General features: G+C 43.2%; 1 protein-coding gene across 1 annotated transcript in view; it reads left to right on the plus strand.

The window, feature by feature from the left end:
- ADGRD2 (adhesion G protein-coupled receptor D2) overlaps positions 1-25,130 on the plus strand; it is a 999,543-nt gene that overhangs the window by 370,455 nt on the left and 603,958 nt on the right. Inside the window, exon 17 of the mRNA XM_040324866.1 lies at positions 9,543-9,696. Coding sequence (XP_040180800.1) covers positions 9,543-9,696 — 154 coding nt within the window. The remainder of the gene's footprint in view (positions 1-9,542; positions 9,697-25,130) is intronic.

Genomic DNA, 25,130 nt, shown 5'->3' on the forward strand with positions numbered 1-25,130 from the left:
TTTGGACCGTGCTGCAGAGGCTACTGACAGACGGTGAGAAATTAACCTAATTTCTGCCTACAAATGTGCTGCAACCACATGCATTACATGCAGTTTCAGCGCCTTTGCAGTGTTTCCTCAGACTTAAATGTTTAGCATTTGGAAGGCGGCATCACTACAAGTCAGGTCTGTGCCACAGGCGCGAAGCATCACAGCCGCAGCTTTTAAACAGCACCCTTTGCTGCCTTTTGCAGCTTATGGGGGGTGGTTGGTGTTTAGCAGAGATGCAACTCAACCATGCAACTTTTCTGCCACTACCTGCAAATGTAAACAAGGCCTAAGGCTTAGTTCACATGGATCATACTACCAGGGCCGATCCGCCCTATAGGCTCACTATGCAAGCCGCTTAGGGCCCCACAAAGCTGCAGAGGGCCCCCCAAATTACTAGAGGCCCCGCCTGGCGAGAGGTCATTTTCGCCCCCTCACCATGCTTCTCAACTCGCTGCATGGGAGAAGAGGTAAGAAGTCGGCACCCCCCTGCTTCTCACTTTAATGTAAAATGTCATTTCCGACAGCAGTACACCCCTCCCCCCGCTTGTAAACTTTAATGTGACATGTCATTTTCGACAGCCCCCCCCCCCCGTTTCTCAACTTTAATGTGACATTTCATTTTGCTTAGGGCCCCAGGGAGGTCAGGATCGATCGGCACTGCATACTACAGTGAGGCCGTGTTTAGCTGCACAGGTGTTCTGTGCATCCCCATGCAGGCCATCCCATTGATGTAAATTGAAACACAGCAGCTGCACGGTAATGCACAGGTGTTCCATGCATTCCGGTGCAGGCAGTCCCATTCATATGCATTGGCATTATGTGGCTGCATAGACACAGCCATTGTTCCCAACTTCCATGTGGGTGCATGTCACTGAACTCACACTGTCTACATTTGAGGCCATGCACAGATGTCTGCACAGATGTCTGATCTGTCTTTGAAGCTGCTGTGTCTCAACTGACATGAATAGGACTGCCTGCCCAGGGATGCACAGAAAACATGTGCATCTCCATGCAGGTAAACACAGCCCTCCATGGCCTCCATGGGCTTTAGTATATCCCATGTGAATGAGGCCTGATTAGGAATTTAGCAAGAATTTTGTAGGTTATGCTGTGTTTATGTGTGCAAATAGGGATTTTTTGTGAAAATAGAGATTTAATAAACATTTGTGCAAATATTGCATGGCCTTAAAAATCAATCACCCTTCTTTTTATTCTACCAGTTATGTGCTTTCAGAAAAAATATTCTTTTACAAACTACGAAAGCTGTAAGTGAAAAATGAAAACCTCCAGATTTTTGGAGAAATTTGAATATTTACAGTTAGTACGTAAGATTTTCACTATTTTGACACAATTTAACATTTACACATATTTGTTATTTTTCTACTTTAATACAGGTTAAGCTTTTATATTCATTAATTGTGTAAAATGTTGTGTTATTATATGCTAATAATGATTTTAGTGTATTTTCAAATAAAATATTGCTTTGATAAACATTTGCGCAAATATTGCGCAAATATTGAGGGGCCTTAAAAATCAGTAGCACCTTTTTTTTATTCTACTGGTCATGTGCTTTCAGAAAATATATGGCTAGGTGGGTCTTTTGCAAACTCTGCAAGCTGTAAGGAAAAAATAAAAAGACAATAGAAAAGTTGCAAAAATTGTCTGGCCTGCTGAGTTTAAAAGTGGTGCGCAGGGCCTGGCAGTGAAAAAGTTAAATCAACAAATTTAGCATTTTAACAGGGTTTTGCTTATTCAACAGTGATGCTTATCATAGTTCATAAAGTAAAGAAATATTTAATGAAAGTGAGACAAACTGTAGAAAAAAGTCCCTTAGATTAAAAAATAAATAAAATATTAAATATATTACATAGTTACATCGTTACATAGTAGTTTAGGTTGAATAAAGACAACAGTCCATCCAGTTAAACCTGTGTTGGTATGTGTGTGTTTGTGTAGATAGTTATTTCCCAAATCCCTGAATATTGTGTTCACTAAGATGCCATCAAACAATCTTTTAAAACTATCAATACTTCCTGCTAAAGCCACAGATTGTGGAAGAGAGTTCCACATCCTTACCGCCCTGACAGTGAAATACCCCCTACGCAGCTTAGGGTAAACTGCTTCTCTTCTGATCTCGTGTGACCCCATGTCATCTCTACTACCTGGGACTGAAAGGTCCAAATGCTTACATTCCAATCATAACTCTCAGGCCTCGTACACACCACCGGATCTATCCGCTGGAATTGATCCGCGGATCAGTTCCAGCGGACAAATCCGGTCGTCTGTACGGCCTAGCGGATATTTATCCGTGGAGATTCCTCGGCCCGATCCATGTCAAGTGGATATAAATTTCTTAGCATGCCAAGAAATTTATCCGCTTGAATCGGGTCCAGCGGATTGATCCGGTGGTCTGTACAGACTCACCGGATCAATCCGTCCGCTCCCCTCCCTCGCATGCGTCGTAATGATTCGACGCATGCGTGGAAGTACTTACCTTCCAGCGTCGCGCACGTCGCCGCATCATCATCGCGGCGACGGCGCGACACGTCACGCGGATGAATTCCACGCGGATTTTGATCCGATGGTGAGTACAAGCCATCGGATCCAAATCCGGAGGAGGAATCTCCGCTGGAAACAGTCCGATGGACCGTTTCCAGCGGAGATCCCCTCGTGTGTACGGGGCCTTAGGGAGAAAACATTTTGCACTTGAAGTTGTTCCTCATAATTGAGGTTCTCCAGTCCCTATATTAATTTTGTTGCCGTTCTCTGGACTCTCTCCAGCACATCCTTTCTAAAGTTTGGTGACCAGAACTGGACGGAATACTCCAGATGCAGCCGAACCCGCGTTTTAAGTGGCAGGATTATCATTTTATCTCTGGAGTAAATTCCCTTTTAATGCATGCTAATATTCTGACGACAGTCTATCTTCTACTAGGACCTCCAGATCCTTCTCCATCCTGGAATCCCCCAGGGGTTCTCCCCCTAGTGAGTAACTTGCATTTATATCTTTAACCCCCTAGTGCATTACTTTACATTTATCAATGTTAAACCTCATTTCCCATCTAGTTGCCTACTCCATTAATTTATTCCGGACATCTTGTAAAGTTTCTGCATCCTGCTGTGATGTTATTACCTGGCGTATTCTTGTGTCATCAGCAAACACTGAGATTGAACTATTTATCCAATCCTCTATATCATTTATAAATAAAATAAACAGAATCGGTCCCAGGACAAAGCCTTGGGGTACCCCACTAGCCACTCTAGACCATTCTGAGTACATGTTATTTATCCCACCCTTTGGACACGCCCCTGTAATCAGTTTTCTATCCAAGAACAAACCCTATGGTCCATACCCACAAACCCCAGTTTGTAGATTAAGCGCTTGTGGTGGACTGTAGCAAATACTTTTGCAAAATCCAGATACACCACATCTACTGGCCTATCTTTGTCTATATGGCAGCTCACTTCATCATAGAATGTTAATAGTTTGGTTTGGCAAGAGTGACCTTCCGTAAACCCATGCTGATTACTACTAATGATACTGTTTTCATCAGAAAATTCTTGAATATGGTCCCTTATCATCACCTCAAACTACTGATTTTAGTCTAACTGGCATGTAGTTTCCAAGAATATACCTCTGCCCTTTTTTTTTGAATATTGGTACTGTGGGGGCTTTTCACCAATCAGCTGGTACAATTCCTGTTAGTATGCTGTCCATAAAGATTAGGAATAGTGGTTTGGCTATAGGCTGACTGTGTTCTTTTTTCGACTCTCGGGTGTAAGCTATCTGGTCCTAGGGAGATTTATTTATGTTAAGCTTTTCTAAACCTTTCCGGACTCCGACCTCTGTTAGCCACAAGGATAGATCCTGTGACGTGTTACTAACAATAGAGTCATGGTTGTTATACCCATCCTTTTCCTGTGGGAAGACTAAGGGGAAAAAAACATGTAGTACAGCTGCCTTCTCATTGTCATCTGTAACCATAGGCCCCATTATTGTCCTTTATGGGGCCTATGTGTTCTGACCTCAGCTTTTTACCGTTAATATATTTAAAACATTTCTTGGGATTTGTTTTACTCTCCTCCGCTATATGTCTCTCAAAGTCTTTTTTAGCTGCCCTGAATGAGCTCTTAAAATTCTTATTGCATTCCTTGTAGTGTTGGAATGCTGACAATGACCCACTTTATACTTTTTTAAATGCAATTTTTTTGTCCTTAATATAACATTTTATGTTTTGGTTCAGCCACCCAGGTTTAATGTTTGTTCTTCTATATTTATTACCCATTGGAATGCACTTGGTGATACTTTTTTAATAATATGTTCCTAACGCACTCCCATTTTTCCTTTGTTGTTATGTGAAAGAAAACTTAAAAAAAAAAATCGGTCAATTAAAAAAAAAAGACATTTATTGACTGGCTTGTCCCTTCTGCACAGTCAATGTTGGGATAGTTGAAGTCCCTTATCATGAGGACATTTCCCCGCCTCGCTGCCATTTCTAACTGTGAAAGGAGATCCAACTCCATCTCTTCCTTCAGGTTAGGGGGCCTGTAACATACCCCCACTATTAATTTCCCACCTACTGGCAAAACATGTTTTTCCTTTATTGAAGAGGTATATTTTTTTTAGCTATTGCTTGGCAGCCTATCAAAACCCTCCCACCCAATACACCTTAATTTTATTAGGCTGGAATGGTTCAGCATATTGAAAAATCAAAGCCCTTAAAATCAAATAAATCATAATTCTATTGAAATCTACTATTTGTGGTGTGAATGTGAATTTGGTTTCCATTCCACTCTCATGAGAGATTTACTCCTTTTTTTTAGTGTATAGTAACCTCCATAGTTGAGAAGGATCTGGAGATTTTGGTAGATCATAAGCTAAATACTAACATGCAATCCCAAGCTGCAGTTTCCAAAGCTGACAAAGTCCTTTAACTGCTTGCCGACCAGCCGCCGCAGTTTTATGGCGGCAGGTCGGCTCTGCTGGGTAAGAGCACATAGCTATACATCACCTCGCCCAGCAGCCAATATGGGCCCGCACGCCGCCGGAGGCGCGAGCACGTGCCCCCCGCTCGTCCCTGACTCCCGTGCGTGTGCCCGGCGGGCGCGATCGCCGCCGGGCACCCGCGATTGCTTGTTACAGAGCGAGGACCAGGAGCTGTGTGTGTAAACACACAGCTCCCGGTCCTGTCAGGGGAGAAATGCCTGACCGTCTGTTCATATAATGTATGAACAGCGATCAGTCATTTCCCCTAGTGAGACCACCCCCCTACAGTTAGAACACACCCAGGGAACATACTTAACACCTTCCCCGCCCCCTAGTGTTAACCCCTTCCTTGCCAGTGGCATTTTTATAATAATCAATGCATTTTTATAGCAATGATCGCTATAAAAATGCCAATGGTCCCAAAAATGTGTCAATAGTGTCTGAAGTGTCCGCCATAATGTCAAAGTACCGAAAAAAAACGCTGATCGCCGCCATTACTAGTAAAAAAAAAAATATTAATAAAAATGCCATAAAACTACCCCCTATTTTGTAAACGATATAACTTTTGCGCAAACCAATCAATAAACGCTTATTGCAATTTTTTTTTAAGAAAAATATGTAGAAGAATACGTATCTGCCTAAACTGAGGAAAAAAAAAGTTTTTTTTATATATTTTTGGGGAAAATGTATAATTATGGTATAAAGTAAAAAATATTCATTTTTTTCAAAATTGGCGCTCTATTTTTGTTTATAGCGCAAAAACTAAAAACCGCAGAGGTGATCAAATACCACCAAAAGAAATCTCTATTTGTGGGAAAAAAAGGACGCCAATTTTGTTTGGGAGCCACGTTGCACGATTGCGCAATTGTCAGTTAAAGCGACGCAGTGCCGAATCGCAAAAAGTGCTCTGGTCTTTGACCAGCAATATGGTCCGGGGCTTAAGTGGTTAATGTATTAAGAGAGGTAGACATGTGCACTGCCGAAAAATTCTTTTTTTTCGCTTCATTCGTTTTTTTGCTTTTTTCGGAAATTCCGAAATTTAGGGAATTCGAAAATTTGGAATTCGAAATTTGGAAATTCGGAGATTTGAAAATTCGGAAAATCAGAAATTCAAAAAATTCAGAATTCAGAAATTCAAAGATTCAGGAATTCGGAAACTCAAAAAATTCAGAATTTGGAAATTCGAAGATTCGGAATTCAGAAATTCAAAAAATTCGGAATTTGGAAAATTCAAAAGATTCAGAATTCTATAATTCGGAAATTCGAAAATGCAATTTTCCCAAATTTCAAATTTTTTCATTTCCAATTTTGGAATTTTAGATTTTCAAATTTTGGAATTTCGAATTTTCCAAAAATCTGAAAAAAAGGAAAGAGATCAGTAAAATTCAAAATAATAACTAACTCATAATAACTATTAAATTACAGGTACTGGAATTTCCTTTTAAATTTGGCTGTTAGTGAATGTAAGGAATACAAATTTATCTGAAGTTGCAAATTATCCAAAATAACAAATGGAAAATCTAAACCAATGGAATGGAAGAAATTAATAATAATAATAAAAAGGTTTATTATTATTATTTATTATTATTAGATTGTTAATTTCCATTCGTTATTTTGGATAATTCGTAACTTCGGATGAATTCGTATTTGTTACAATCACTATCAGCCAAATTTGAAAGGAAATTTCAATACCTAATCTCCAAATTTTTAAAATATAGAATTTCAAATTTACGAAATTTTGAATTTCCTAATCTTCGAAATTACTGAAACTTGGGTATTCTGACTTGTTTATTCCCCGACTTAGCTGGGGTAGTCTTTAAACTTTGGTGGGGGTGAGTCCTAGCATTATTCTTCAAGGGGAAACCCTAACCCTACCCCTAACCCTAACCCCTAAACCCTGGCCCTGACCCTAACCCCAACCCCAACAGTTTTGTTTTTTCAAATTTTCGAACTTTCAATTTTCAAATTTTTGAAATTTCCGAATTTTGGAAAAATGTGAGATTCAAATTTCTGAATTTTGAAATTTATAATTTTCGAATTTGGAATTGTCGAAATTTCCAATTTTCATAATTTCAAATTTTCATTTTCCGAATTTCTGAAATTCCGAATTTCCGCATCTCCGAAATTCTGAATTTGAAAATTCGAAATTTCAGAAATTTGAAATTCCGGAATTCGAAAATTTGGAAATTCGAAATCTGGAAATACAAAATCCGGAAAATTTTAAATTTCTGAAATTCAGAAAATTTGAAAATTCAGAAATTTTGGAATTAACTAATTTGTTAAAAAACTAATTTCGGAACTAAACAAATTGTTGCACATGTCTAAAGAGAGGTGTGGACTCCAGAGAGAGAGATATCATTTTGCCTCTGTAAAAATTTGTAAGACCTCACTTGGAATATGCAGTTTAGTTTTGGGCACCAGTTCTCAAAAACGATATGGGGGAACTTAAAGTACAGAGAAAGGGAAACCAAACTCATAAGAGGCATGGAGGAGCTCAGCTAGAAGAAAAGATTAGCTGATCTAAACTTATGCCGCATACACACAATCGGATTTTGCGTCGGAAAAACCTTGGATGGTTTTTCAGACGGAATTCCGCTCAAGCTTGGCTTGCATACACATGGTCACACAAAAGTTATTTTATTTATTCTCTCTTGAGAAGAGGAGATTAAGGGGGATATGATCAACATGTACAAATACATAAGCGGTCCATATTGTGATTCACTTTAAGGTTATTGACTTTAAGGTCATCACTGAGGACAAGGGGGAGATTTCACCTTCAAATATGGAAAGGTTTCTTCACAGTAAGAGCTGTGAAAATGTGGAATAGACTCCCTCAAAAAAGGACTGGATTCTTTCCTAAATATACATAATATAACTGGGTACTAACATTTATAGGTAAAGTTGATCCAGGAAAAATCTGATTGTATCTCAGGGGATCAGGAAGGATTTTCTTCCCCTGCTGTAGCAAATTGGAATATGCTTTGCTGGGATTTTTCGCCTTCCTTTGGAACTGTGGGTATAGGATTATGTATATCGGATTGTATGATTTTTTTTTTACTAGATGGACTTGTGTCTTTTTTCCTTGTCAAAGTATTTTTATTGAATTGATAAAGAATTGTACAAGCATAATAAAAAGAACGAGTTACAAAAAGAAGAAACTCTCTAACAAACAAACATAGTCATTGTACATTGCAAAAGTAGCTTATTTCAGTCAGTTTAACAAGGTATACAGAAACAATATTGATTGAATAACTGGCCACCTAGGTTAATTTTGCATTACTTCTATTAACCATTGTGAACTAAAATGAATCTAGGGCCATGTCTTTATGTATACTCTTTTGGTGCAATCAACGATATTCAACATTGTAACCTTAGTTGCGGAAACAAAATTATAAGGCTAAGAACATGTTTCTGAGGAAGGGGAGAAAAGGAGGCAGAGAAGGGAAGGGTTGAGGATAAGGGGGTCTGCAGGAGCAATCTGAGTTTTGATGTAATAGCAGAAAGTTGTTAAATTGGCTGGGCTACCACGGCTGTAAAACATCATTATTAATTGCATTCGGAATTACATATGTGAACCAAGGCTTCCATATTTTCTCGAATCTGGTGATCGTATCCATATCAATTGCCATCATTTTGGCATGAAACATTGCGGTATTCATTCTATTTGTCACTTCATTTAGTGATAAATTAGGAGATTTCCAAGCCTTCGCGAGTGTCTGTTTCGCGGCTGTAAGAAGCTGCAGAATTAGTTTAAATTGCTTATGTGACACATTGTCAGGTTTTAGATTTAGTAATGCCATTTTGGGATCTAAGGGCATTGTCTTTTCGAAGAGGTCACTGATTATATGGAAAATTTCCGACCAAAATAATAGTGCTTTTGGGCACGACCACCAAATGTTAAAGTATGTCCCTGGTGATGAGCATCCCCTGAAACAATGGTCCGGGTAATTTTGCACGTATTTCGCATTCCTGACTGGCACTAGGTACCAATCGAGTGAGTACCTTGTAGTTTGTTTCAACCGCTATTTCATTCAGGGATGCTGATTTAGTGTTATTCCAAATTTGTTTCCATTCCGATGCGTCTAGCTCTAGATCTAGATCCTTTTCCCATTTACACACATAAGGTAGTTTCCCAGAGATGGAATTAGTCAGTAACTGGGAGTATAATGTTGAAATAATTCCCCTAGTATGGGGGTCATTTCTGCAGAAATTTTCAAAAGTGGATAAACGTGTCAGAATCGGGGAAGAGTCTAGAGATGACTTGAAGAAGTTTTTTATTTGTAGATATCTAAATATCTCAGCTTGTGGAATGCCATATTCTTGTGTCTTTTTTCAACCTGTCTGACTAACTATGTACCTGCGTGGCAAAAGTACCCTCAATTTTACATAAGTAAAATATGTAAGCATTTTTTACATTGATTGTATTCATAATTTTAATACACAGTATGGTTGTATCTTTACAGCTAATATTTCAGTTATGTTATCTGTGACAACAAATTTGAGATGTTTTTATCCAATCCGTTAGGTTCTCTGCATCACAGTTACAGCTTGTCTTCACCTGTTTTTTATGGCGGCCTTTGCTTGGATGTTAGTTGAAGGCCTACTATTGTGGAGTAAAGTTGTTGCAGTAAACATGAGTGAAGGCAGAAGAATGACATTTTATTACATCACTGGATGGGGTGAGTTGAGGTTTCCATTATCTAAGGAAGATTCAAACTATAAATTATATTTTAAAATATATTTTCTTGGAAACAGGTAGTTAAAGGTCCTATTTTTTTAGTCACCAGCTATGATGTATGTTCCATCCAGAAACATATCAGAATGTGTTGTTGCAAGGAACCTGTTTCACATAATGGGAATAACCTTAATGCATAAATCCGACATTTGTTTCTTGCTGAACTTCTTTGAGCTTTGTATTGATTCTCATATGCACTGTTAGCTGATGTTATTGGAATGCATATGTATAACACAATGCATCATATTTGTGTTTTTAGTGCTTCCCACCTGCAAAACAGTAAATTCCCAGAAATACATGCTTCTATTATATATGTAACAAAAGTGGCCTGTTTGCCATATATACTGTATGTATATATATATATATATATATATATATATATATATATATATATATATATATATATATATATATAGGATGTGCAGTGGCTAGTGAGGAAAATCAAAACCAGAAACACATAGGTTACATATACTGCGATCGTTAGAGTAAGAGCAATCATTCTAGCACTAGACCGACCGCCTTTGTAACTCTAAACATGTTACCTGTAACAAAATGTAGTTACATGGTATGTAGGTAAAGTGTCTCCTATGGAGATTTATAAGTACTGAAGTTTGGGACCATTCCACAAGTGTAAAACGTTTTTTCCCCCCAAATGTTTTTAAAAAAATTGCTGCGCAAATACCGTGTGACATAAAGAGTTGCAACGACCACCATTTTATTTCCTAAGGTGTCTGCTAAAACAACATATATAATGTTTGTGGGTTCTGAGTAGCTTATTATCTATGTGTACCCCCAGATACTTGTAACTCTTTACTATATCCACATCCACTCCCTGGATGGAAACCGGTGCCTTCCTCTTTTTTAAATCCACAACCAGCTGCTTTGTTTTTTTCACATTTACAGTAGTTATAGATGATTATCCTCACACAATGTGAAAAAGTTCTCCACCACAGTCCCAGACACAGTCTCTTTCCCACCCCTCACACATCCCACTTCCACATAGTCATCAGAAAACTTCTATAGACTCTGTCCGGTAACTGAAATTAGTGGCATAGACAGTAAAAAGAAAGGGAGAGAGAACTGTCCTTTGTGGAACCCCAATATTGCTGATCGCCTTATCCGGCACACAGTCTTACAAATACACATACTGCGGTCTTCCTGTCAGGTAGTCTACAATCCATGACACAAGGGAAACATCAACCTGTATAGCTGCTAGCTTCTCGCCCAAGACATCCAGCCTGATAGTATCAATAGCACTGTAAAAGTTAAAAAAACATGACCTTTACAGTGCTCATTGGCTTAACCAGGTGTGCTTTTTTTATTTAAGATTTTTTTTATTTTAGACAAAAAAATTCAAACAACACGAATTCAGGCGGGGTCGGGCTGCCACTGCCGGCCCCACAAATGCAACATGAGTACAGTCTAAAATAATACCACCCACCCCAAGAAGACAATCTCACCCCCGCCCACCCCGCCCCAGTTCTCTCCAAATGCCAGTTTTTTGTTCCGACCCTCTCAAACTCACTTCTCTACCCTTCCCTTTATCATCCTTTCAGCAAATCTCAGTGATTGCCTATACGTCAACCAATCCTTCCATCTCCTTACGAAACCTTCTTCTCCTATTTCGCCACTGAACCTTAAAAATTCCATATTGTAAGTCTTGTTGATTTTACATAACTAACTCCTCAGCGAAGGGCTCTCAGTATCTTTCCACTGTCTAGGAATTACACTTTTTGCTGCATTTAGTACTAAATGCACCCAGGTGTGCATACATGCAATTTAGCATGCAAGGTCTTCATAATGTGGAAGGTCAAGGCCACTAGTCTGTATTCCAGCCACAAGGATGTGGTATCTTCTGCAAAGGGACAAGGCAGGACATCTTCCACAACACAGGGACTTTGCGTAGACTTAGGCTCAGGTTAAAGTGTAACATCACCCTTCAAGGGATGATCCTGGTTTTCCACCCCTCCTCCCTTCCTCAGCAGATATATGGCATTTTTTTCTTCTTTTGTTTACTTTTTTTTTATTTATTATCTGCCCTGCCTCCCCATGCATGTCACTCACCTTAGGCGAGACCACTGCTTACTGTGCCTCCTGGTATACGGTATTTACATCACATATCTCAGGAAGCATAGCATATCATTCAAGAACAGGAGGAGGCGGCAGGCCTATTGGAGCATCATAGAGAGACCCGGTCACTTAACCTGGAAGAGCTGGTGGGCCTCTCGTCAGAGAGATCACGGCAGTGCGGGATGGAACTGTGGCCGGGTATGAGAAGATCTCAGTGAGTCAATGCTGGATCTATTGGATGGGTGAGTATCTAAAAGTTGCAGATACCACCATCAGGTAAGTGGGGCTCAAAATAAAAGGGGGGGGGCTGGAGTTCATCTTTAAAAACCCATTGATGTACACACCCAAACTGGTCTGCACATGCCTTAAGCACCCTGAGGCTAACATCATCAGGGCCTGCTGATTTTCCTGCCTTAAGTACCCTCAACTGTCTGCTCACCTGATCAGCTGTAAAAGATATTGATGCACTTTCCCATGAAGGAGGAGTAGAGTTGTTCTTAACAAAGAACACATGTTTAAACCCAAAAGTGGAACTTCCGCTAATCTGTCTCCTCCCCCCTTCCAGTGCCACATTTGGCACCTTTTGTGGGAGCGGATACTTGTTTTTTACAGGTACCCTGTTGCCACTTCAGGGAGAATTTGCTGTGGCGAATTACATCAACAGCTTGTTCCCCCTCCTCCTCCCTCTCCTTCAGCTAAGCTAGTGAGAGAGTGCAGCAGGCTTTTCGCAATAGGGACTCGGTCGTGAAGCCAAAAGGCTACACTGCCAGGTTTCCTTACCCGCTTATGGTGGCTGCAGCACCCCACCAGCCGATGGAAACATCAGCTGCGGTGCCGACATCGCTGGACTCCAGGACAGGTAAGTGTCCTGGAGTCCAGCTACAATGTAGCTTCTGACTTTAAATTTTTAAAGGGACGAGTGGAACTCCGCTTTACAGTATCCAATAGGGGTGAATCAGAACACACACTAAAGAAGGAAGGACATCTATTATGAAGAGTGGAGGATACTTGCCTCAATTCTGCTTTCCTACAACTTTGTGTTAAATCTGAGAGAGTCAAAGCCAGGGCCTCCGAATCAAACTTATTAAAAAAAATGGTTCAATTAATTTGCCCTCGCCACATCTCCCCCAGTCCCGCCACCAACTGGCTTAAGAACTGTAATGGCTCTCATGCTACTCCAGACCTCTCTCACTTTGTTTTGCTGGTGTTTCCACTCAAACTTTCTTTTATATTTTTCCTTAGCCTCTCTAATCTTTATGCTCATGTCCCTCTGAATAATTTTTAACTCCTCCCTATTAACCACTCTAAAAGCCATCTTTTTGGAGTTAAGAATATCCTTCATTTCCCTAGTTACCCAGGGTTAAATAACAATGAACAATTTTTGTTGGAACAATAGAATCTACACAATAATATAATTAATATAATTAATATAATGTATTATGCACTCAGCCCATCAATGTCATTTCCATGTTGCTCACAGAGTGCATTCCAATCGGTCCCCCTCAATAAAGCCCCGCAGTAACTCAAAAGACTCCTTAGACCTTTTCACTGATCTGGTGGTTACAAGTTGTCTCTAAAAAATGGAGAAAAGCACACATAGGGAGGGTGAAGAGTGCTGCGCATCCCGGTAACGTAATGTAAAAAAGAAAAGAAAGTTTCCCCGGTGGGGTTTTAAAGCAGCAAAGGTTCCAAAAGTAGCAAATTGGGAGTAAAAATGTATTTAAATATGTTACACTACATTGCAGTGGTGGACATTAAAAGTGGGATCTCGGGTCAAAAAACATAAATATTACACACATGGGTTGCAAACACAGCATTACGAATACAGTTGTACAAAATGAAAACATCTGCATGAGTATGATTCCTGATGGGTTTCGATCCCAAATCGGGGATCTTCTTCAGAGGATTGGGGGTTTGTTGAAAGAGATTATGTAATAAGATTCAATTCATTTCCTAGGTGTGTACCTAATAGTTAGAAAAGCAAAAAGTATATAATTACCGATCAGTTGTGTGTTAAAAACATAAAATATTGACCGGAGTTCCGCTAGCAATTGTCTCAAAGGGGTCCCACAGGTCCCTCGGCCACTAGGTCGCCCGGAGTCTGGTGACACCATGCCATATGCAACTTGCAGAAAGCCATGCAAAGGAGGGGGTTACCTCAGGGGGTGTACACGGAGCAACGTACAGAACCTGCAATGGAGCATCAGAGGCATCATAGTAGGAAGCAGAGGTAATGCTTCCATAAATTATATGAATTAAAGTATTTTATGGATAGACCAGAAATCTACAAAAATGCGCCCTTTGGAGTTATATGTATATAATGATATCAGGGCTCAAAATTTGAAGTCACGAGCCACTAGCCAGGCCTTGAAAGTTACTCGCCACCAGTTGCCCCTCCCAACCCAGGACATCAGAGCGGCTGCGGCGCAGGGGGGGTGTGTATCGATCAGGAACACCGGCTCTGTAACACAGCCTGCATCTCCGTGACACACGGAGGAGGAGAGAGGGAGGGGAGCACTGTAGCCTCCTCTCAGAGGCGGCTCTAGGCCTTGTGAGGCCTTAGGCAAAATTTAGATATGAGGCCTCACTCACGCCCATAATGGATAAAAAAAATTCAAGCAAGTAAAAATGGCTGCAGAACGATGTATGATCTAGCACACAGGCGATCAGCACCACTTCCAGGGAACACATCAGACATATGCAGCCAATACAACATCTGGGACCCAGCAAGGTGACAACCCCTCTAGGATTTTCCCATGTGCCCTGGGAGAATGGGAAGGGGGTGTCACAGATTCAATCCACATACACAGAGGAAGGAGAGTGGGGAAGTTTCCAGTGCAGACAGAGAGGGAAGGTGAGAGGGAGGGAGAGAGAGGAAGAGCGAGAGATGAAGAGAGAGAGGGCGTGGTGAGAGGAAGAGAGAGAGGGGTGGGGGAAAAGGAAGAGAGGGCAGGGGGAGAGGAAGGAAGGGCGGAGGGAGAGAGAGAGGGAGAGAGAGAGAGAGAGAGAGAGAGAGGGGGAGAGAGAGAAGGGAGAGAGAGGGAGGGGAGAGAGGGATCTCTAGCCCCGTCCCTGTCTGCAGACTCTCCTGTGTACCAGTCTGCAGTGCCTGTCTGTAGAAAGCTTTGTGTGATGCTTGGTACGGTACCTTTTATGACAGCAGGATGTCCATGACAGCCAGTAGCAGGCAGGGTCTGTTCTCATTCTGGGTGGGGACAGCGTCCTGCTGTGAGATGGAGTGGTCCCTGGTCATCTTTACCTTCCACCCGTCAACTTTTTCCGGCCCCAGTCAGCCTGTCCTCCAGTCCTGGGAGGTCTTTAGAGCTCTTCTCCCTCCAGAACTATACATCCTTGCAAGCCTTGCTGCTCAATTTGCCCGCCAGGCCTGGACTGGGTCAAAAAATAGACTGAGCAGCCCATGATAGCGGTGTCTTCCCCGCTCCCCAGCCTGAGACCCCCGCAGCAGCTGAAGGGAAAAGAGTGGGGAACCTAGCAGAGCTGCCAGGGGGTGAGGGGGCCAGAAAAGGGAACAGGGTGGCAGAGAGCACAGGAGTGAGGCTGAGAGCAGCAGAGGGGGGGAGTGTGGAGGGCAAGAGCACTGGGGGAGTGGAGAGCACTGGGGGGTGCACTGGCGGGAATGGAGAGCCTGGCGCGTGCAGAGAGAATGGGGAGGTGATGGAGAGCATAGGGGCCAGAGAGCACCGGGGGAGCTGGATAGCACAATGTGGTGGAGAGCATGAGGAGAGCCAGGGAGCACAGGGGGGGGTGGGGGTTGTTGTAAAGCACTGGGGGGGAGCTGGATAGCATACTGGGGTGGAGAGCATGGGGGGGAGCCAGGGAGAAAAGTGGGGTCTGGAAAGCACAAGGGGAAGCTGGAGAGCACAGGGCAAGTTGAAAGCACAGGGGGAGACAGGGAGTGCTGCGGGGAGGGGGGGCAGAAAACGCCTGGGGAGAACTGGACAGCATAGGGGGCAGAGAGCACTGGGGGTGCAGGTAGAACTGGGAGGGGTCAGGGAGCACGGGGTTGAAGAGTACTGGGGGGGGGGAGTATGTGGGGGAGACAGGGAGGACCAGAGAGCACTGTGGCAGGGATATCAGTGTGGGGGAGCACAGAGCACTGGGGGGAGGTGAAGAGCTATTGGGGGGATGACGACTGGATAGCACAGTGAGGGGGGAGAGCCAGGGAGCACAGAGGGGACCAGAGAGCACTGCGGGGGAGCTAAAAAGCAGTGGGGAGGAGAACTGGATAGCACAGTGGGGGTGACATGGGGGAGCACAGAGAGGACCAGAGAGCACTGTGGGGGGGGCACAGTGGGGGGGACAGGGCAGCACAGTGGGTGAGCCAGGGGGCACGGGGGCCATAGAGCACTGGGGAGGAGCCAAGGAGCAGAGGGGGTATGCAGGAGGAACTAGGGAGCACGTTGGCAGTAAAAAAGTTGGATAGGAGGAGCTCCGGTGGATGGATCACATCCCGGCGCCTGCTGCAGCCTGGCCGACCGACCAGAGAGAAGGTGAGTGCCCGGCCGTGCCACCCTCCTGTGTGCCTGCATAAGAGGAGCGGAGGGGACAGCTGCACATGGAGGAATTGATCTTTCCATATTCCTCCTGCAGCCGATGAATAACCGCTTCTTCTGCGGGCGTTCATTGGCTGCAGAAAAAATATGGAAAGATCAATTCCTACATGTGCAACTGTCCCCTCCGCTCCTCCTATCCAGGCACACAGGAGGGAGGCACGGCCGGGCACTCACTTTCTCTCTGGTCGGCCAGGCAGCAGCAGGTGCCGGGATGTGATCCATCCACCAGAGCTCCTCCTATCCAGGCACACACGAGGAGGGCGGCACGGCCGGGCAATCACATTCTCGCTGGGAGGTCGGCCAGGCTGCAGAAGGCGCTGGGAGGGGATCCATCCACCGGAGCAAGCTGAAGGAGCAGCTCAGCTGCTTTATGTGCCGTAAGCATACAGTATATCGATCAGGGAATCCCCCTCCGGCCGCTCTGATGTCCTGTAAAAAAAAAAGCCTGCACTGCTTCTGCCAGAAGCGATCAGCGAGGAAGCTGTCAGACTGGTCCAGCCCTGCTCCTTACTCACCCTGCACTAAATTCCACTCGCATTTTGCGAGTAGGCAAGTGGAATTTTTGAGGGTTGATGATATCATTTGGGAAGAATGTGTGGATAATGGGGAGTGTCGACAATGTATGTTAAATTATAGGGAAAATAGCAGTGTTATAAATAAGTGTGTCAAATAGTGTTTAATTAATTAAACACTATTTGACACACTTATTTATAACACTGCTATTTTGAATGTTGTGTAAAAGGAGTGCCAATAAATATGTGCTTAAGAGAAAAAAAGTTGTCAAGTTGTCTCTTGACCAGGGGCACATAACAAAGATTAAGGTAGACCAAATTATGATCTGATTTGCCCAAAGATGGAGGAGAAAAGAGCTGTATGCATTCATCACATTGACATATAGCAGATGCAGGGTCTTATTCTTTCTTGTTCGGCAGCTCACAAACTGTGTGAAGCTAGTCAAGGTTTTCTTCATGGTATGATGAGAGTATGATAAAGGCATTGAGATGCTTAGTTTGAGGTTTTGAAATAACACTGTAGATGTTATTACTTGCCAACTTTGGGTTGACAGAGGTGGAATATACATTGCCATTACCACGTGGAATCTACCTGGGCAAGTAATAAGGCTGAAAGCAAATCCTTGTGCTCTAGCTTGATCAAACCTGGTATCTGATTGGCTGATGTGCTCAAGTTTTTTTTATCCAAGACATTATGTGATCATCTAAAAATTATTGATTGTCCACACTTGGGGTTACCTGTGCCCACCACCCTACACACTGCACTTCTCCTTCCAGCAAGCCATTACAAAGGCACTAAGGACCCTAAACGGTATATCCATTTGGTTTCCTGGCAAGGGGGACACTGTGATTTGGATATAACTATTACTCCTTTTACCCCCGCAGGGGTGAGAGGCTCTGGTGAGTAGGTATGGGCCGAACGGACCCCTGTTTGGTTCACACTCGAACGTTTGAACACTGTGAAAGTTCGGAACCCTAATAACAAACCCCATTAACCCCCCTGGCGGTATTCACAAGTCTGACTCGGGGTTACATTTTTCTGCTGCGATCGGTAACCCGAGTCAGACTCGGGCTCGCCTCGCAGAATCCACAGGCTTGGTTTACTTACCTTGTCCCTGGATCCAGCGATGCCACCACGATGTGTGAGCGAGCGGGACCTCGCTCGATTCACACAGTGCCTCTGTGTGCCGCTGATCTCCGTTCCCTGCGACGTTACGACGCACGGGGCCGGAGAACGGCGCCAAATTCAAAAAGGTAAACAAACACCTTACATACAGTATACTGTAATCTTATAGATTACAGTACTGTATGTAAAAAATACACACACCCCTTGTCCCTAGTGGTCTGCCCAGTGCCCTACATGTACTTTTATATAATAAAAACTGTTCTTTCTGCCTGCAAACTGTAGATTGTCCATAGCAACCAAAAGTGTCTCTTTATGTCAAAAATGGTTTTAGAGCAGCTAGAAAACAGCGATAATAAATTATAATAACTTTTTGCAATTTGTGGGGAAATTCGTCATAAAAAAATAAAAGTAATGACAGCGACAATTCTGCAACTGAGCACATTTCAGTGATTTTGAGTTGATTACATTATTGAATAATTTTTATTATAATTATATTATTATTTGTTATAATTATTTATAATTATTTATTATATTATAATTTATAATTTAGTTTTTTTTTTTTAATTCATACCCGGGATGCCTACTAGACTCTTGTTTGGACAGATTTAAGTGAGTTATTCCTAAGAACTACAGGCCTACAGTATAAAACGACAAATTTCCTTGCAAATAATGGTACCGCTTTCAGCACCTTTTTTCTGAAATAATCATACAACCAGGGAGGTTAAAGTCAATGGGACCCGAACGTCAAATATCAAAAATGCCCATTTTGAAGGCTTAAATACAAGTAATTGGGCATACAATGGTTCTAGGAGTCCGGGTCCTGCCCTGGGGGACATGTATCAATAAAAAAAAGTTTGTGAAAAACTTCATTTTTAAATGAGCAGTGACTTTTTTGATTTTTAAAATGAAAGCCTAAAAATAAAAAATTCCTTCCAATATAGTGCCTAGGAGGTCCCCTTAGGCCCCGTACACACGAGAGGATCTATCCGCTGGAATTTATCCGCGGATCGGTTTCAGCGGATAGATCCGCTGGTGTGTACGATCCAGCGGATATTTATCCGCGGATATTTTTCCGGCCGATGGATTTCCAGCGGATAAATTTTTTTTAGCATGCTAAGAAATCTATCCGCTGGAATCCAGTCCAGCGGATTGATCCGGTGGTCTGTACAGACTCACCGGATCAATCCGTCCGATTCCCTCCCACGCATGCGTCGTAATGATTCGACGCATGCGTGGAAGTCCTTATATTGCAGCGTCGCGCACGTCGCCGCGTCATCATCGCGGCGACGGCGCGACACGTCACAGCGGAGGGAATTCCGCGCGGATTTTGATCTGATGGTTAGTACAACCATCAGATCAAAATCCGCCAGAGGATTTATCCGCGGAAACGGTCCGGAGGACCGTTCCCGCGATAAATCCTCTCGTGTGTACGGGGCCTAAGTCTAACTGTAAAGCAGGGGTCTTCAAACTACGGCCCTCCAGTTGTTCAGGAACTACAATTCCCATCATGCCTAGTCATGTCTGTGAATGTCAGTGTGTTACAATGGCTCATGGGATATGTAGTTCTACAACAGCTGGAGGGTCGTAGTTTGAGGATCCCTGCTGTAAAGTGACAGATCTGTACCATGTCTAGAATCTGCTGCACCAATAATTGAATTTATAAAGCCAAATTTTTTTTTTCCTGCAAGCTGCCTTTATTTTTCTCAGCAACAATTGGGGAGCCAATGTGTATGATGAGACCGCAATGTAGTGCACTGGAAACAAGATTAGAGATTTTTTGGATCCATTCTGGTGTCACTTTGACTAAAATTTGGTGTTGTGGCGTTATCCCACTGTAACCCTATAGAGATAATCTTGATGAAAGCAAGAATTTGCCTTGCTGTAAAAAATTGCAATGTTATGCACCTGTCAGACAGATACTGAAAAATTGGTCTTTGACCACCACGTCCACCTTTGGCTGTGGACACATTTGTTGCTGGCCCCCTTACAGTGCCAAGGGAACATCTGCCTCTCCTTGTTGTCCTCCCAGACATTATTGGGAGGGAGGGGGCGGTGCTTATAAGCAAATGTAAAGGAGAAGTTGAAATCTGTACGTAGATGCATTTTAATCAATGTAAAGAGGTGTTCGGTGCCCTTTAATTTGAGTACTCATACTACACAGACACACTCCACGGATACAATATAATATACTGCAATATAATGTGCCAAACATATAGTGACACACAGAACTATATGGTGTTAAACTGGCAGTAACGCACACAAAACGATATGGTGTTAAACAGCCAATAATGCACGGAAAGCGATATGGCGTTAAACTGTCAGTAACGCACACAGAAGTACATGGCGTTAAACTGGCAGTAACGCAATCAAATAGACGGTGTTCAAACGTCACTACACTGACGCTATTGTCCCTACTCTAGCTATACACTAATGTCAAGATTACTGACACAGTCTCACTATACTACATTACACTGAAACTAGTAGCTGTCCCTACTATACACTAATGTACTGTATGTATAAATGACACAGTCTCACTGCACTACAGTGAAACTATCTGAGCTGTCCCTACTCTAGTTGCATACTATGCAAAGCTGAATGATGGTCCTCCTCACTACACTCACACTATCACTAGACTGACACTAAACTAATATTCTACACTGACAATTGAAGCAAAATAGCACAGTATAGCACACTATGCTAATAGCAGTGCACAGAGCCCTGTTCTATCGCTCTCCACGCCGAAATCACACTGATAATGGCTGCAATTGCAAGAATACTTTTATACTGTGAGGCCCCGTACACACGTCCGAGGAACTCGACGTGCCAAACACATTGAGTTCCTCGTCGAGTTCAGTGTGGAAGCCGCCGAGATCTCCGCGGGCCGACTTTCCTCATTGAACAATGAGGAAATAGAGAACATGTTCTCTTTTCGGCCCAACAAGTTCCTCGACGGCTTCCTCGCTGAAAAGTGTACACACGACCGAGTTTCTCGGCAGAATCCAGCTCCGACCGAGTTTCTGGCTGAATTCTGCCGAGAAACTCGGTCGTGTGTATGGGGCCTGAGACGGGAATAAGCCATGATTGGATAAAATCATGATGACAGTCTCCAAATCATGACTGTCAGTGCTCTGTGCCCTGATTGGCTGAAGTTTTAACTGCTTAAGCCAATCAGGGCTTGCAACGCACTGTCAGCGCTGCAATGCATTGTGGTCGGTACAGGCGGCCGAATAAACGGTCGAACATCCCGAAAGTTTCAAAAGTTTCCTGAATGACTAAACAGTGAAAGTTCGGCCTGAACTTATGCTCAGGCTGAACCTCTCCCCCCCCCCCCCCCTACTGGTGAGGGCATATACAGGAGGGGAGCACAGAAGAAGGAGGGAAGCACAGAAAAGTCACTTTATTTGTGCTGCACGGAAACACTTTATAGACTGCCACATTTAAGATTGAGCACACGTCATCAAAAAAAAAAGTTTTGTGGACAAATATTATCTGATGTACTGTTGATTAATTTATGCACCTTTTGGATTTGACACATGTCACTTTATTTATGGTCCTTTATTTGTGGACACTGATTGGTACATTCGATGCTGATGAATTCCCGTATATATTTTAGATTTATTAATGTTTTTCTATCTTCTGATTACGTATGTCACTTTAAAAGGATCACTCACACTTTATAGAGCTCCAAGAGTAGCTCAGTCAAACCACACGCCATTTATTATTTACCATTTCTATATTGGTCAACTAGTGGATCATTATATCATTTACCTTTATCACAGCAAATAGGGGTTACACTTCACATATATTACCCCCGAACAGCGCCACTTTCCCTTTCTTTGAGTTTATTTAAGAAGGCCGAAGCCTTACAACTAATAATTCTATCTCTGAGCAGCACAACACTTTCCTTAATAGTTATGTGACCAGGGTTGCACCATCTATTGCTTACACAAATAACAAGCCCCCCTTCCTTGTGCAGTCCCTGTCTGCTCTAACAATCTTGAAACAATCTGGAAACCACTTATGATAACATTGTGATCGGGAATATCTCTGTGTAGCAATGTTTCCAAAAAACAAAATTCACATTGACTCTGAACTAACACCATTAGCTCATCTATCTTATTTGCCAAATATCCCACATTCCCCATGATAATAGAGGGAATATTTGGTTGAAATCTTCTTCTTCCCCACCGTACCTCTGTCCTCTGCTGTGGTGGATGGGTGCATTCATTAAAATAGTTACTCCTTTGCTGTGCACCTGATACTGAAAGTGATGAGGACAATCCTTGCTTCAATAAAGTCAAGTACTGCGGGTCATGTTGAATATATGATAACTGCATAGGTGTGCACAGTCTATAGTATTAGGTAGGGTTGTCCCGATACCGATACTAGTATTGGTATCGGACCGATACAGAGCATTTGCGCGAGTACTTGTACTCGCGCAAATCCTCCCGATGCCTGATCTGATACCTGGAAGAGAGAGAGGCAGCGTGTAATGCCTGTGTCCGTGTATAATGCTCAGATGGCAGCCATCCAGTGTATAAAAGCCACGCCTCCTCCTAATCTGTGATAGGGGAACACTCCCAGCAAGTGAGCCAGTGTTCTGCCTATCACAGACACCCTCTCATCCTCATCCCATGGATGAGGATGAGAGGATGTCCGTGATAGGCGGAACACTAACTCACTGCTGGGAAACTGTGTTCTCCTATCACGGACGAGGAGGAGGCGCAGCTTTTGTACACTGGATGGCTGCCGTCTGAGCATTATACACGGACACAGGCATTACACGCTGCTTCTCTCTCTCCCAGGTATCGAATTGGGTAGGTCTTGGTCCTCCAAAATGGTACTAACACACAGTAAAAAATAATAAAGGAATAGTGACATATACAGTAACCACAGAGATCCAAGGGCCAGATTCACAAAGAGATACGACGGAGTATCTCAGATACTCCGTCGTATCTCTCAGAGTATCTATGCGACTGATTCATAGAATCAGTTACGCATAGATAGCCAGAAGATCCGACAGGTGTAATTGTTTTACACTGTCGGATCTTATAATGCAGTACCGCGGCCGCCGCTGGGGGGAGTTTGCGACGTAAACCAGAGTCGGGTATGCAAATTAGAAGTTACGGCGATCCACGAAGATTTTTCCCGTCGTTAAGTCGTCGCAAGTGTTAGATTTCCGTCGCAAAGATAGGGCACCTTTAATATGGTGGAAAAGTACTCCACCATGTTAAAGTATGCCCGTCTTTCCCGCATCGCTTTTGAATTTTTTTAAAAAAATTTCCTTTTCCCAGCATAAGTCATTTGATCACGTCGCGATTCACAAAACGTTGGCGCGTCGTAATTTCGCGCAAAGCACGTCGGGAATTTGCGACGGGAGCATGCGCAGTACGTCCGGCGTGGGAGCGCGCCTAATTTAAGTGGTACCCGCCCCATTTTAATTGGGCCGCCTTGCGCCGGACGTGTTTACGATACACACCGCAAATTTACAGGTAAGTGCTTTGTGGATCGGGCACTAAATCGGAAAACTTGCCGCGGTGTAACGTAAACGGGTTACGTTACGCTGCACCGCGGGTACCTGAATCTGGCCCCATGTTCCCAAAAAGGGCCACAAAGGATATCAACCACATTAAATAAAATAAAAAACCACCATGATATTCACCTTGTGCCCATCAGTGGTCAGCATACACTTCCATGCTGCAGACAACAATACAGGCCATTAAAACCTTGCCATCATAAATAAAAATGTCACTCCAAGCCTGACTTCACCCTCATGCCGACTGCTGGAGATTGCATTACAGTAGAGCACAACTGCTTGTATGAAGTATGCTAACAAGTGCACTTCATTCATCACAGATGTCACATTTCCCTTGATAGTGTGCAGATGGGCATTAGATGAGTACTGCTAAGTACAATGGCCCAGATTCAGTAAGCAATTGCGCCTGCGTAACCATAGTTACGCAGCGCAATTGCTGACTTGCGCCGGCGTAACGAGTTCTCCTGATTCAGAGAACTCGTTACGCCGACTGCAGCCTAAAATCTGCTTGGCATAAGGCCACGCAGATTTTAGGCTGCATTCTTGCGATGACCGCTAGGGGGCATTCCCATTGTGGTCAGCGTATAGTATGCAAATTGCATACTTACGCCGATTCACAATGTTGCGCGCCCCCTGCGTACGCAAGTTACGTTGTTTCCGTACGGCGTGTTTAGCGTAAGGCTGCCCCTTCTAATAGCAGGGGCAGCCAATGCTAAACTATACCCGGCGTTCCCGCGTCGCGACGTTCAAATTTTACGTCATTTGCGTAAGTGAATCGTAAATGGCGCTGGACGCCATTCACGTTCACTTTGAAGCAAATGACGTCCTTGCGACGTCATTTGCCGCAATGCACGTCGGGAAAGTTTCCCGACGGAGCATGTGCTCCATGCTCGGCGCGGGAGTGCGCCTAATTTAAATGATTCCCGCCCCCGGCGGGATCATTTACATTGCGCACGCTTACGCCGGGTAATTTTTACGGCGCGCCCTCGCAATTTACGGAGCTACTGCTCCGTGAATCGAGAGCAGCGCAAAATATTTGCGGGGGCGCAGGGCAAAATCGTTGCCCTGCGCCTCCGCAAATAGAGCGCAATTCTTTCTGAATCCGGGCCAATGTTTTCAAACCTCTTTGTATTCTAAGAACTCCAACCAGTAAAACATTTGTCATGCTAGGTGTTGGACCACAATATTACTTCCTTTTTCTCTGTCCTGATATTAGGGCTGCAGACTGGCTGGTATCTTTTATCAAATGACTTCTAAACTGAGACAACAGGTTTCAATGCGTCACTGTCACATGACATTAAAAAAAAGCATCGGTAATCGGTATCGGCGAGTACTTGAAAAAAAGTATCGGTACTTGTACTCGGTCTTAAAAAAGTGGTATCGGGACAACCCTAGTATTAAGGTGTGCACCCTAAAGCTCAAACACACATGCATGTGTGTGTGTCTACCTATATATGACCCCGGCACATTGATTTCCCTGCTGACACCATGAAAGAGAAGAGCATAAACGCTTCTCTTATGTCAGAGCCGGTAGGAAGGAGATCTTTCCCATGTTCCTGC

This window comes from Rana temporaria, chromosome 9, assembly GCF_905171775.1.
Source record: "Rana temporaria chromosome 9, aRanTem1.1, whole genome shotgun sequence".
In the NCBI taxonomy this organism is placed as follows: Eukaryota; Metazoa; Chordata; class Amphibia; order Anura; family Ranidae; genus Rana; species Rana temporaria.